Here is a 14,289-nt window from a genome sequence, read left to right on the forward strand (position 1 = left end):
TTAAATTTAGTACACTTTATTTAACACAAATTTCCAGTTGTGCTCTTGACTATGTAGGTTTCCCATTTCATTTTTATCAATCTGCCTGCTTTTGTGCTATTAGTGTAGCACTTGGGACAGCCAAATGCTGGAAATCAAGTAAGAATTTATGCAAACCTAAACTAAACTAAGAAGGACACAGCATGTCTCTTACTTACTGTGTAAATCTGCAATATCTTACTTTGTAAAAAATCCTATAAAAAGGCAACAAACTCTTCTAATCTTTTTTCCACTCCTTCTGGCGCAGTTCATTCCTTCTGATCTTCCCACTAACAGTTTTTGGCAACTGTTTAACAAACTCCATCTGTTGGGATATTGAGAAGATTGCAATACAAAATAAGAGAGAATTGACCTAAATTTTTAATTTTTCTTAACCCAAGTGGCATAGGTTTGTAAGCCACGTGGCAGTAAACAGCCACTGTCTTATGACAGTGACAATTATTTGGATATCTGAGCACTCACCTTCCTAGGATACTTGTATGGAGCAGTTACTTTCTTAACATGATCTTGTAGCTCTTTCTTCAATTCTTTTGGGTCATGTGAAGCATAGTCAGATTTTAACACAACAAAGGCTTTCACTACCTAAAGAAGTTATGGCAGCAATGGTTTAAATGCCAATGAAACTGTATTACACAACAGTAAGATTTGAAACATTAACCAAACATTTGCTCACAAATTGCAGAGTAATGTAAAGGGCAGATAGAGATAGGTTTGCCAAAGGCTGTGGGTGCTCACTATAGGTCTGGACTGTGCAGGCAGTTTATATACATTTAATAAAGACCAAAACTGTAAGTATTTGAATGACAGGGAAAGTTTCAAATGGTGCTTTTGTTATCTTAGATCTGGGGCAACTGCCTTGGTCAAGTTTTTTTTCCTGTGTGGATTCTCCAATGTCTGATAAGAGTAGAAATGCTGACTTGAGTTTATTTAGTTTTAATTTTTAAAAGAAAAAAAAAAATCCCTGGATAGACAAATCCCTTGAAAGTTAGGCTTTATTAGCTCTGGTATACACAAAGCTACTTAAATATATGAACTTGATTAATTTCTTTACCTCTCCTCTGATGGGGTCTGGGCTGCTGACAACTGCTGACTCTACCACTGCAGGATGCTCCACTAGGGCACTTTCTACTTCAAATGGTCCAATGCGGTATCTTTAAAATGGAGGAAAGAGCTTTTAGTTGTATTTGATAACACACAAACAAAACTCCACATCTGAATCTGTGTTAGTCAAGTTTAATGATTTATTGTTAATCAGTTTCAAATTACCCAGCAGAATTAATGACATCATCAGCTCTTCCAACAAACCAGAAGTATCCATCCTCATCCATAATCCCCCTGTCTCCAGTGACATAGAAGTCCCCACGTGTTGTTGCCTCTGTTTTCTCTGGATCATCCTAGGAAATATTAAATTGCATTTTGAAGAAGACTACCTAAAAAATAAATGAAATTGCATTCTAACATACTTAGCATGTAAGTTATGGTACAGTCAACTATTTAAAATTTGTAGCTTCCCATGCTGGTCTGTACTGTGGTCATATGCATCAGATTCAAGCAGGACATTAATAAAGAACTATTAATTCACCATTACTGAGCTACAAAACTAGAAATAAAATTAATCAATTGCAATAAATGCAACCAACTTAAAATTTTAATCATATCAAGTTATGGGAACCACTGAAGTTTGCAAAAATATGCAGACTTATGGAACTACAGTAAATGCAACTGCAAGAATTTTTCTAGGTAGTACGCAGGGTGTTCCTTCCTTGCACACTCAGCACTGCTCAGGAGCCCTGATTAGAGGCTGATGGCATTGATACAATTTAACAAGGATTCCTGCTGTCAGAGCAGACACCACTCAGACACCACTATGGGTTTGTTCTACTGGCTGTTGTACTGAAAATTCTAACCAACATGGAAAAAAAAACGCTAAAAAATGTCGTGTATGAAACACCTCATGAAGCTCAAACCTGGAGGGAAGGGATTTGACCAGTGTCTTACTTCTCAGATAGGAGCTCTAGCCCTTAGGCTAAAGAGTATTTTGGGATTAGGGGGTCCATCAAACATTTCCTTTTATATTAAAAAATAAACAATCAAAAGAGTGGATTTTAACTTGCGAGGCAGAACAATCTTATCAAACACATAATTGTGTGTATAATTAGACCAAGCATCTGCAGGGAAAAAACTGAAATCCATCTTTCCTCCCCACAGGTTTTGCAGACCAGGAAGCAGGGTATATGTAAACAAAATGGGGCATCAAATTGTTTGTGAGAGAGATTTAACAGGAACTCTAACTATAGAAATATTCTTACAGCATAGCAAGTGAAAAGGAAAAGTGATCTTGTAGGTTTTACTCTGATGGCAATATCTCCTTCCTTTCCAGGAGGCAGAATATTACTGTTTTCATCTATAATCTAAAAATAAACAAAGCCACAGTTTTATTACCTTGGAGACAAATTTAAAAGCATTAAGGTAAAATCATATCATCTTGGTGCACATTTAAAATACATAACCAAAGTATTTTCTTTATTGGGAAATGATCTGGAGCAGGAAAGGGTCTTACTCTGACAACTGAAGTGTAAGATTAGTAATAATCTACTGTATTTGCACTATGTCTTTTATCAGGAATGCCAAGTACTTTGCAAACATGTAATGAAGTTAGTAAGACCCCAAGGAGGAACACAAATAATGGGGTGGGAAAAGTTAAGAACTGAAAGACAGATATTAAAAATCTTATCACTAGGAAAAACATTCATATCCACTCTTTCTTAACTCGGCAATTCAATTTCTATCATTGCCTCAGCATTTGGTATCTGTCAGCTAGCAGTGGGTGGTCATCCATGTTAGTGAGGATGGTGCAACAGGGAAGTTGAGTTGGTTATTTTGCATGCTCAGTTTAGGGCAGTAACATGCATTTCTTCATTTTTTCACTCCCTGCTGAATGATGGTACATGGTACAACTCTGTTAAGAGCTTTCAAACCTCTTTAATTAAAAGTGATTATGCAAGAGAGAGAGACTGAATCACCAGAAGTACCATACCTTGACATCATACCCTGGAGATGGCTTTCCCATAGAGCCAGGTTTGATTTTCATTCCCTTAAAATTTCCACAGATCAGCACCTGTAAAAAATGTTGTTTGGGTTAGTTTTTATTTAAATTAAATGTGGCTTGTATATTCAGTCTTTTGCTTAAGTTTAAAATACTCAGCTAATATTGTGTATTTCTACAAGAAGCACTAGTTGGCTTCATTATATCCATATCCAATGATTAAACTTCTAGAAATAAATGATGCCCACAGCTCCAAATAAGGAGAGTGAGTGCTGTTAAGATAGATTTTTAAAGCAGAATTTGGAATGCAGTAATGAGTGTTCCCAGTCCAAAGCTGAGAGGAATGAAAAACAGTCCTTGGATTTTGGGTGAAGCTGTTACGATTGTTCAACCTACATTTTTCCAGCATTGCTTATTGCACTTGCTTTTCCCCCTAAAAGTCATAACTGTATCATCATTATAATCACTTTTTCTTGGCAACCTGAGAGACTTGATTGCTGTGTCTGTGAAGCCTACGTTTTTTACATTTGTAAAGCAGAACATACTGTTTCTGTCTGTCCATAGCCTTCATGAATATCCAGCCCAGTCTGTGCTTTCCATTCTTCCATCACATCAGGGTTGATGGGCTCCCCAGCACTCACACAGTGCCGCAGGCTTTTGAAGGTGTAGCTTAGGGGCAAAGAGAAAACAATGGGCAGTCATCTACCTGCTATGCCCCATTCATTCTGTATTGTGGGGATTCTTCCACATAAGAACAATTTTTTTACTGAGTCCTGTTAATTCTCTTTGAACTGTATAGTGTTAAACAAAAAGCTGAATAAAAATGGTTAAGCTTTATTCTGACATTGTTCCTAATCCTTAGGATTCAGAATGTTGAGAAACACATGATCTGAGTTACTGTTATGCCATTGTAAACTTCCAATAAAATGAGCATTTGGCCTAGCGTTTTGATGAAATACACCAAAGATATTCTGCTGTTGCTCACCTGGACAGTTTATGTTGCACAAACATTCGATAAGCAGTTGGAGGAGAACAGAAGACGGTTATGGGAAATCTTGACAGAGTCTAGAAAATTTAGAACAAAAAAGGTAAACTTTGCCAATGTACTCAAACCTGCAATGTCCCATCTTCATTGCAAGAGGTCATGCAACAATCTCTGCATCCAGCTTATGGAACACCTTAACAGAATGTTAAGTGACCTAAAAGCAGTCAGCTCTGTACTTGCCAACACCAACACACAGCAGATATATTTAATTAGTTTCTTCTTCAAAACAGAATCTACACCACATTACAATTAGTTCAATACACCAACATTTTTTGCTCTTGAAAGCTTCACAGTTTCTCTTGCAGAATTTATTTGTAATTGCAGTTTAAGTAGAAAACAGGCTAAGGCTACATTTTAGATGCTCTGTTAAGTGTACAACTAACAGTGCTCTTCAACATAGCCTAACATTAACTAACAGTTTCCAGCCATCTAATTAACCTGGATATGATGTTAAAGTCATTCCATGTAAAATGAAACCTGGTTGTCTTTTTCAAATGATGAACTGTGTGTGCTAGATGTAAGAGAATAGAACATTGGTGCCCTGAGTAAAGAAATTCAGCCTTGCTGCCTCTTCTTTAACTTTGAATTACATAGTGTAGAGAACTGAAATTCTCATTCCTCTGTTATTGTCAGTTATTTTAATAATGACACCAAAGTGCTCCACAAATCCCAGACAATTTCTTGTGTACTTCAGTTCTAGGCCTAATAAAGGATGTTTGCAGTTTTGTGCAGTCAAATTCAGAGCAGAGTATATGATGAAATTCTTTGGGTGTCAAACATTGTCTAGTTTTGGGACACATATTTGCAGCACTCACTCCTTAACTAATCAGTTGGTTACCACCTGGTGCAATCCGTAACTGTGCTGCATGCTGCCTCCTGTGCAGTGCCAGGGGAAATGAAAACCTGGGCAAGACCAGCCAGAGAGAACAGCAATGTTTGTTGCTGGGCTCTCCTCACTTACCTGGAAGACAATGCTTGGGTCAAACTGTGGCATCTTATGTACAAATGCACACGCCCCTTGAATCCATGGTGAAAAAATGCTGCTCCAAGCTGACTTTGCCCAGCCTGTGTCTGATGTATTCCAAAATACATCTGAGGAAGTCAAGTCCAGCCAATACCTGTTAACACAAAGCAATTGTTCAGTCTCTATTTGGCAAGAATAAATCAAATATCAAAATATCCACAAGACATGTGCCAGTGAAGCAAATCCATCACTGGTTTCTTGCGTAAATGGCAATTAGAAAGGGCTGAATTTCTGAGCAGGGGTAAATCAGAATACAGAGGGGATGTTGTCAGGATAGACTGATGTGGCATTTTCTAAGGGAAAAATTATACTGACAGACAAGTTAACACCACCTCAAAACATGATGTATGAGTATGTATGAGATTGCTGGGGTTTGGTTGAACTAATTTTAAGGATGAGGATTTTTTTTCTTTACTCACTTCTAGTTGGGCATTTTCCAATTTGTCATTCTTTGCCTGCTAGAGTGAAGTACACTGCCAGATCAATTTTATAAAGAATATTGCTTTATAAATTTAAAGATTCTGAACTATCAGCATTTTGTGCCAGCAGGAGCTGCCTCATGCAGACACACATGAATTCAGAAGCCTAACAGACCTGTGTTTTTTTCCCCTTTATGGTACAGACTTCATAAACTTGTGCTCATGTCCAGTTCCTGTGGAATCTATTAACTATACACAATGAAGAACTGATCAGAAGTTAAAGAAAATGTTGAAAAGAAGTTAGTGACTATATGACTTTTACATTTTCTACACAATAAGGCAGCTAGACTCAAGCTGCCTTGTTTTATGGAAAAAACAACCCACTTTTTGTGATGTAAAACAACTGCTGTTTTTTTAACTACTGAAACAAAAGCTTCTGGTAAAAACCTCTTCCTTCAGCTGGGTGACCAGCTACAGAAATATGTCTGATTTAAAGTGATATCTGTACCTTCCACTTACTGTAAGGCCAATACCATAGCTGCTGTGGGAATGCTCAGTCATTTTTGGAGATCCTGTAGTCCCACTGGTAAAATAGATGGCCATTGGATCTTGACACTTTGTGGTGACACAGTGGTGATCAGAAGGAGCATTTCTTAAAATAAGCAAAACGATTAATAAAGTCATTTGAAAGTGTGACTTACACCTTTTAAAAAATATTTAACCCAAATAACTGTAGCAATCAAAAACATCATAAACAATGACATTTTTCCACTGTTCAGTCATAAAAAGGTGAAAATATATTGGTGTGTTTCAACATTTACTATTCAAGACAAATTGCTGTGCTTTTCTTTCATTATTGATGTGGCACTTTCACAGCAGTGGTTACTCACTTCAGGAGATCTTTAAAGTTCAGCCATCCTTCTCTGTGGCCCTCTGACACAAGCAACTTGAATTTCAGAGACTGGCATTGAGCCTCAACTGAGTCTACAGCTGGTGCCACAGAATCATCAGTGACAATACACTTGGCCTTGGATTTCTGGAGTCGATGAAGAATGTCCTTTGCTGTCAATTGCTGCGTGCCAGGAATCAAAACAGTTCCTAAAGAGAAGGAAGGGGAATGAAAAAGCAGCCTCAACATTTAGGAATGACACTTGCACCTACAAGCAGATTTCAGCTTACTTTGTTCTTTTGAGTGGGACAGGACTATACTAAGAGCAGAACTTGACCTTACATTTGTAAATGTGCCAATTTCTTTGATGGATTAAATGCTGTGTGAGGACTAGCCCAAGTTAGCAAAAATTAGGCTGATCACAAGACACTAAAGAAATCAACAGAATAACTTCCCTTATTCTGAACATGCTCTCCCTGGAACAAGTCTCTCCAGACTTCTTTACCGGTAAACACAGCTGTTGCCTCACAAGTTATACTGCCAGCCTTTGTGAGGCACCAAGACATCCTGGGTTGTAAATACAGGAAAGCTGAGCATTTAACAGACCCCAAAGGGGAACATGTGAAACATTTCATTAAGTGTGGGCTAATTTCACTGCAAGTTAGCAGAAGAGTGTCTTTGTGACGTGTCACAAGTGCTGGACAGAAGAGAATGACAGAGGCACATGAACTCACAGGGTGTCTTTAACAGCTAGAACATGTGCTGAAGTCCTAAAAGCATCACAAAGGAAAAGCTTGGCATGAAGAATGTTTTTGACCAGCATGACACTAGTTCATCCTAATTGGCATGTTGGTAGCTCTGAATGCATTAAATATCAGGGACTGGCTTAAGTCACAATTTCTGCACCTATAGACCATTTGTATGCTTTTACTAACCTGTTCTCATGCAAGCCACATTCACCAGCCACCACTCCGGGACCCGGGGCAGAATCAGAATAATTCTGTCTCCCTGTTGCAGGCTGCAGGCATCAGAGAGAACATTTGCCACTTTCCTGGACAGCACTCCCAGCTCCTCAAAGCTCCACCTCACCTCTTCTCCAGCACCATCTACCCACCACAATGCAGGGTTTTTAGACTTTTTTCCCTCCTGTAGAACAACAGGATACAATACAAATGCTTCATTTTAGAAACACATTGCCTTTACCTTAAGTTGGAGGAAAAAAACCAAAAACATTCATCACTTATTCAGTGCTGGAGAAACCTAGGGCTGCAACAGAAATTTGCTACTGATTCCAAAAGAGGCAGAGAACTCTCCCTTAGAGAGAACAGCCTATAAATGTCATGTAGGAAATCAGATTTTTATTCCTTTCCTGAGTTCTTCATCTTATACTCTAAAGAGGTCGCCCAGTAATCAACACAAAGAAAGAAGATTCTTTTTGTTTCAGGTCACACCAACAAAGCAGCTGATGACTGTGGGTACCTCAGGTTTGTGCCCTGGAGTTTCCTGAGCCCTCATAGCTCATTTGCAAGTTCACCTGGAATTGGGCATGTCTGAAACTTCTAAAAATTAAATCAAAGTTTCAAAAGCATAAACCCACACAGTGTGACCTTTAATCAATGCCTCACTTAACTGATGTGTGAAGTGCTTTGATATGTATGTATACAATGAGGTTTAAAGGTGGGCAATGCATTTAGCAGTAGCAAGTCACCTCCCCAGCAAAAAATTCACTGGAGCAGCATGAACATGACACTTTATTATCTAGTTGAAGATACAACATTAAGGTTCATTTTGAGGGGAGCAGATTTCATCTGTGCCCTTCAGAGGGCTAAACCTCTTCTCCAGAGGCTGTTGCTTGCTCTGTTTAGAACCTGTCAAAACCTGTTTTTCCTGCAAGAGGAAAAATTGTCAGATGGGTGATACCTCTGCTCTGTTCTTGCTGTCAAGCTGGACATAACTGTGTTTAGCCCCTCATCATGAACAGCCTGAGCCTGCAAAATCAGTACTATATCCACAGAGACCAGACCTGCATAGCAAGAAAGGCGACAGACCAATACTCCATGTTTTTTTTTCTATATTCCCTTTCCTTGCATAGAGCTTGTGTCTAGTTTGGAGTTCAAAGTTGTTTGGTTTTGTAGATTCCAAGTCCTTGCATACAAGAGATTTCACATGTGGGATAGGCAGGACATTACACTGTATTTATTATTCATTTTACAGGCAGGCAATGACACATAAAGAGATCAAGTGATTTCCCTAGCACATCCAGGTAGGATGCATGTCACGGCTGATGGGGGAAGTGATGTCAGGTTTAAGAGCAGTTCAGTTCACAGTTTCATTAACGAGGCACATACTTACTTACACTCAGTCTCACTGGAGTTACTGATTAAAAGAAAATAGTGAAAAGGACAGCAAGTGCCCTACAGGTTCAAATTGCATGAGATGATCACCAGATTATAATTAGAACATAAACCTGGTGTATTGGTTATTGGATTTGTCAGATATTCAGAATTAATGACCAGCATTAAATACTTCATCATCAGGGAAGCCAAGAAAATCTTACCTTTTCTGCCTCAGTCCACCTGTCCAGCACGTCTCTTGCAAAGTTGAAGTACTCTGGCACCTCTGGTCTGTACTGTTGTTTTATGGCTTCATAACTCAAAGAGGCATGACGTGGGTAGCACCGGCTGCACAGCTGGAGAGATCTTCTCAGGGGAGCCCGCAGGGACGCAGCACTTGGGGTCTTCAGTAAAAAATGCAGAGCAGCAAGGGCCATAATAGTCTCTTCAAGGTTGCTCCTTATGGATTATCTCCCCAAGAAATGCTACAGTGATACAGATATGAAGCTGGTATTAGCCATGCAGTTTCAGAACAGCTTTTACTACTACATAGGAACAACAATCCCAACTGTTAACTAGAGCAGCTGCTAAGGACAGTTGCAGCTCAGCCATTGTCCAACCTCTGTTGGACAGAGTGACAACCAGGCAATCGAGATCCTGACCCTGCATTCAACCTCAGCCCTGTCACTGGGGCAGCTTTCCTATAACTCACATTCCTTCCCTGCCCACAAGCCCTGCTAATCTTGTAGATCACATTTCAGTTGCCTTAGACTGCAGAGAAGCACTGAACACTGCCCAGGGACTTCAGCTCTGACTTCAGTAAACTAAACTGACTGACAATACACAAGTAACAGCATGAACCAAGATGTTGCACAGATAATCTAGCAATCATGCATTAATTACTTGCTGACCAAAGTGTCATTTGGTACAAAGATATTTACAGTTCTTCTAGCTTATCAGACCTGGGGACATATTGGTTGCCAGGAATGAAATTAATGCAGCGAAGCCCTGAGAAGATTGTAAGTATTGATGTTTTAGACATTATTTTGATGAAAAAAGCATCACTTTATGAGACAGGAAAACCTTAACTGACTCCCTGAAAAGGATCCCAAATGTAATGCATTGCTTCTCAAAAAGACTCAACTTAGCAGGAGGTCTGAAAACTCTGAAGTAATTATTTTCATGCATTGTCAACTGTCTTTTATTTACAGAATTATATAAACACTGCTAGTTCCTTATGGAATAACTATCCAGCTGTAAAATCATACGATTCCCTGAAGCAAAGGGACATTTTTTTGATCTGTAACATCCAGTCCGTCTATGACAAACACAGGAGAGAAACCCAGCCAAATGAAAGAGAGAGAGGGACTGGGAGAAGAGGGAATGTGGACAGAGAAAAGGCACATCCAGTGCCAGAAAATGTCCTGGCCAGCAGCTTGCAGGGGTGGGCAGAGGGTCAGTTACCTTGTCAAAAGGCTGTCAATCCCAACTCACTGTCTCTCTGCCTTGCACCAAAGTGGAGCCCGCTCCGTGCTGGGACGTGTCTCAGCTTTGACCCCTTACACAGATCTCAGACTCCTGGCCCTCTGCCTGCTCTTGCACTGCTGCTATGCCCAGGACTGACTGCTATGCTCCTTACATGTGCTCTAGACTCACACAAGGGGCAGGCAAGTCCAGCAGAGTGAGAAGAGCTGATAGGTTTCTGCAGAGCTCAGAGCGGAGGTAGGAAGTACGAGTCCCAAATCTCTCCTGTTTCCCCCTCATCCCAAATTCCAACCCACCAGCCTATGGAGGAACACAGTTCTAAGACCTTGCTACAGCCAAATCATGTCTGTTGTACTCTAGCTGGGGGACCACAAGAGCAACAGCCTTGTGACTGGCTTTGTGACTACACTGCTCAGTGGGTAGCTGGGGGCTCCTCAGGTAACCATGGGACTTCAGCCATGACAATGTGAGTATCAGTTTCTGGGATGCTGCAGCTGGTGCCTGGACCTTCTTTGTTAACACCTGGTGACTTGTGAGCTTTTTGTAAGGGCTCTGCCTCGTGTTCAGAAAGCACACAGTTAAGTGGTGCTCTAACATTGCTGCCTCCTCTGCTCCGCTCCCATAGAAGAGGCAGGAGGGAATGTGTGCCATCCTCTCTGCCACCCAGGCTACAGCTCAGCATCACTGTGGGCACGGCTGTGGCACTAGTGCAGGCCTCTGTCTTCAGCCTCTGCTGTGAGGATGTCACTCGCAAGAGAGCTAGTGACAGCAGTAGCTTAGATTGGGGCATTATGATTCATAAAAGTTGGCTGCCACAGCCCTAAAGCTGTATCTCTGTCCCCAAACTGTGGCTCTGAGATAAGCAGAGAGATTACTGACACCCATCTACGTCTTAGGGAGCAGAACAGTCCTCTGGGTGCTAATTAGTGAGGGTGACATTGAAGTCCCTCCAGGGACACAGGTTCTATACTTTTGCCAGAGCTCCCTCAGCACTCTCAAAGGAGATGCTAACCAGCTCCCTGAAACATGCACTGCAGCAGAAAGAAAGTGATTCAGAACAGATTCCCCCAAACAACAAAGCTGTTCTCTGCCTAGCAAGGGAGACCTTCAGTCAGGCCTGCAGTAGTGACATTTTAAACAGCTCTTTGAACTGCATGCAATGAAATCCTCCCAGAAGAAAGGCAGAGGAACAGCCTTAAACGGTTTCCTTACTAACAAGAGCACATCATCCCAGAGGAGATACACACATTAAGAGAAAATTACATCAATGGCTTGTGAGAAGAGTCAGTGAACGTGCTAGAAATATGTAGGAAGAAAGTTTCCTGTTTAGGATGAAAATTGTAACTTGTACAGTGACCTAAACTGTAACCTATTCTTCTGGTAGGACATACAACTAATTTCCAGAGCACCAATGGGTATTTCCAAGTCCCCAGCTCTTTAATCACAAAAGTATCCTAATTAGTTCTGACTGCATTTCCTCTGCACCACTCAGAGCTGCCTGTAGAAATTCTTCCTCGTGTTTCAAACATGTCCTGACATGTCCAACTCCAGAGACTATCACTACAATTCACCCATAAGTTGTACCATAAATACTTCCATCAATTAATGAAGTTCCTTTTTCACCTACTTTACCTCAACTGGGTTCTCTGGGTGTCAATAATATGACAGCCCTGCACCCAGCAAGACCTCTGTACTTGTCTCCTCTACCCATTTTCACAAAATGTCAAGGAATTTAAATTTTCCCCCTTAGTTGTCCAAGAAGCTAAAGAAGAGAAAGAAGAAGGCTCTTGTGAACACTTTCCTTTGGAAACCATGTTACTGGCTGCATTTTTTCTGTCAACGCATGTTCTCTAGTCAGGCCTACAATTACCTGTACAAAGAGTTTCTGTCTCAGCTGGTCCCTCTGCCCCAGGACACCTCCAGGTGCCTGAGGACTCAGCCGGTGGGTGTAGGAGCAGTGCTGGAGCACCAGAGCAGGAGCCAGGCCTGCTGCTCCACACACTTCTGTGTTATCCTTTCCCTGGCCCACTGTCTATCTGAGTTCTGGAATTATTAACAAAAACCCAGACTTCAACCCAAGAACTGACGCTCAGCAGCAGAAAGTGCCTCCAGCGCTACGAGTGACTGACCACGCCTGGGAGTCCGGAGTCCTGTGCCCGGGGAAATGGTTCACCCCGCTCTAGCGCGCCTAACGGCCGGGGTGAACTGTGACTTCCAAGGGCCGGTTTGCTGTTCTTTGTACCTCCGAAGGCACCACAGCGCCTACAGCAACGCCGTGAGAGGAGCCTGGAAGCCGGCGCGGGGCCCGGCACAGCAGCCGGTGCGGGGCCGCCCCCCCCCGCCGCCCCTGGGCCGCTCAGAGCGGCCGCCGAGCCGCGGGGCGGCGCTGTCCCGGGCCGGGCGCGGCGCTGACGCCATCGCAGCGCGCGGCGGGGGGCGGCCGATGGCTCCGGCGCGGAAGCGGCGGCCCAAGGGGCTCCTGGCGGCGGGACGGGCCAAGCGGCCCCGCGGCGGCGGGCGGCAGCTGGAGGCCGGCATGCGCGGCATCCTCATCACCTGCAACATGAACGAGCGCAAGTGCGTGGGGGAGGCCTACAGCCTCCTCGGCGAGTACGGGGACCTGCTGTACGGGCCCGAGCAGGTGCGTGCGGCCGGCCGCGCGGGGCGGGAGGCGGCCCCGAGGCCGGGGATGAAGCCCTGCGGGGCACCGGCCCCCTCGGGCCTGCCTGCCAGAGGGAGAGCAGCGCTGGGAGGCCTCTGCTCCCTGCCTGGACATAAAAACCCGAGCTGTTTATGTTCGCTGCACACCCGAAAGCGCGGGTTTCGCTACACATCCCCCAGCGCGGCCCTCGGGCTGGCCGGAGAACAGCCCCTTGCCCGTCACCTCCAGCCCCTGGGCAGGCTGGTGCCTTGCTGGCAGTGTGCTAGCTGCGGGCATTGTTGCTTGGTACTCACCAGAGACGTGCCTTGTGTGAAGTTTTCAGATCACGAGGAGCGGCTGTCTGGAAGCTCGAGTGAGGAGGATGAGGATGATGTCGAGGCTGCCCTGAAGAAGGAGGTTGGCCAGATCCGCGCGTCGACGGAGCAGAAGCTGCGGCGGTTCCAGTCGGTGGAGAGTGGTGCCAACAACGTGGTCTTCATCAGAACCCAGGGCATAGGTGGGACATAACTGATGCTGTGGGGATAGACACAAACACTGCTCCAAACAGTGTTATTAACAGGCCACAGAGCTTGACTTCCATGAAACTTGTGTATCCCAAGCAAATACGGAGTTTCCCCTTCCCTTTGGCATCGCCACTGAGTTTTGTCATTAGTGGAGTTGCTAAAGGTAGAGGAATCTGCTTTCACAAACTAATCTTTGGTTATCCAGTTTTGGTAGAGTACAACAACTCTTCACAGAAAATGATCTGAGACTTTCAGCAGTGCAGCCAAGCATGCATTTCCCCCCAGTTCATTATTTAGAGGTGTGAAGAAGGGAGAAAAATGCCTTGAATTTGTTTCTTATCCCTGGCTGTTTTTCTTGTAGACCCTGAGAACCTGGTGCACCATATATTACAGGATATGCACGCCACTAAAAAGAAGAAAACAAGAGTAATTCTGCGCATGCTGCCTGTCTCTGGAACCTGCAAGGCATTTTTGGAGGATATGAAAAAATTCACAGAAACATTTTTTGAGCCTTGGTTTAAAGCCCCAAATAAGGGTACTTTTCAGATTGTTTACAAAGCTCGTAATAACAGTCATATGAGTAGGGAAGAAGTAATTAAGGAATTGGCAGGTATGTATGGATTTCCCATCAAACTAAGAACAAGTATATAAGCAACCCACAACTGCATGCATAGCATAGGTCAGATGATTAAAAGTGGTCTCAGTGGGCATAGATACTTGTTGCTTAAAATATGCATGCTGAATTACAAAAGCTTCTCTAAGCCTTGAAAAAGCTTGACATCATTATTCTTTGTTGTTGATGTCTTAAGAGACAAAAAGCAGAAGACAGCATTGAATATAATTT

The 14,289-nt window shown here is 42.9% G+C and overlaps 3 protein-coding genes across 10 annotated transcripts in view; 1 reads left to right on the forward strand and 2 right to left on the reverse strand.

The window, feature by feature from the left end:
* On the reverse strand, positions 1–13,326 carry LOC127390748 (acyl-coenzyme A synthetase ACSM3, mitochondrial-like). Of its 5 annotated transcripts, none has more exons than XM_051632676.1 (14): positions 13,236–13,326; positions 9,020–9,280; positions 7,398–7,608; positions 6,464–6,671; positions 6,082–6,225; positions 5,092–5,248; positions 4,071–4,150; positions 3,631–3,754; positions 3,077–3,157; positions 2,349–2,450; positions 1,306–1,433; positions 1,091–1,190; positions 502–621; positions 1–343 (listed from the first exon to the last, which is right to left on the reverse strand). In XM_051632676.1, exons 2-14 carry the CDS (start codon positions 9,230–9,232, stop codon positions 257–259), a joined length of 1,755 nt encoding a protein of 584 aa, XP_051488636.1. In that variant the 5' UTR covers positions 9,233–9,280; positions 13,236–13,326; the 3' UTR covers positions 1–256. The 5 variants fall into 5 exon arrangements, with proteins under 5 accessions (XP_051488636.1, XP_051488635.1, XP_051488637.1 ...); XM_051632675.1 differs by lacking the exon at positions 13,236–13,326 and adding an exon at positions 12,410–12,613; XM_051632677.1 differs by lacking the exon at positions 13,236–13,326 and adding an exon at positions 12,523–12,562.
* THUMPD1 (THUMP domain containing 1) overlaps positions 12,680–14,289 on the forward strand; it is a 3,674-nt gene continuing 2,064 nt past the window's right edge. The window contains exons 1-3 of the mRNA XM_051632688.1: positions 12,680–12,921; positions 13,258–13,438; positions 13,807–14,055. Of these exons, the coding sequence (XP_051488648.1) occupies positions 12,724–12,921; positions 13,258–13,438; positions 13,807–14,055 (628 nt within the window). The 5' untranslated portion in view covers positions 12,680–12,723. The remainder of the gene's footprint in view (positions 12,922–13,257; positions 13,439–13,806; positions 14,056–14,289) is intronic.
* The window catches only part of LOC127390745 (acyl-coenzyme A synthetase ACSM4, mitochondrial-like), a 25,926-nt gene continuing 25,007 nt past the window's right edge, over positions 13,371–14,289 (reverse strand). For all 4 annotated transcript variants that reach the window (XM_051632669.1, XM_051632668.1, XM_051632665.1 and 1 more), the window contains one exon: positions 13,371–13,455. The gene's annotated coding sequence lies outside the window, so the exon portion shown is untranslated. The remainder of the gene's footprint in view (positions 13,456–14,289) is intronic.

Source organism: Apus apus, chromosome 14, assembly GCF_020740795.1.
Source record: "Apus apus isolate bApuApu2 chromosome 14, bApuApu2.pri.cur, whole genome shotgun sequence".
Classification (NCBI taxonomy): Eukaryota; Metazoa; Chordata; class Aves; order Apodiformes; family Apodidae; genus Apus; species Apus apus.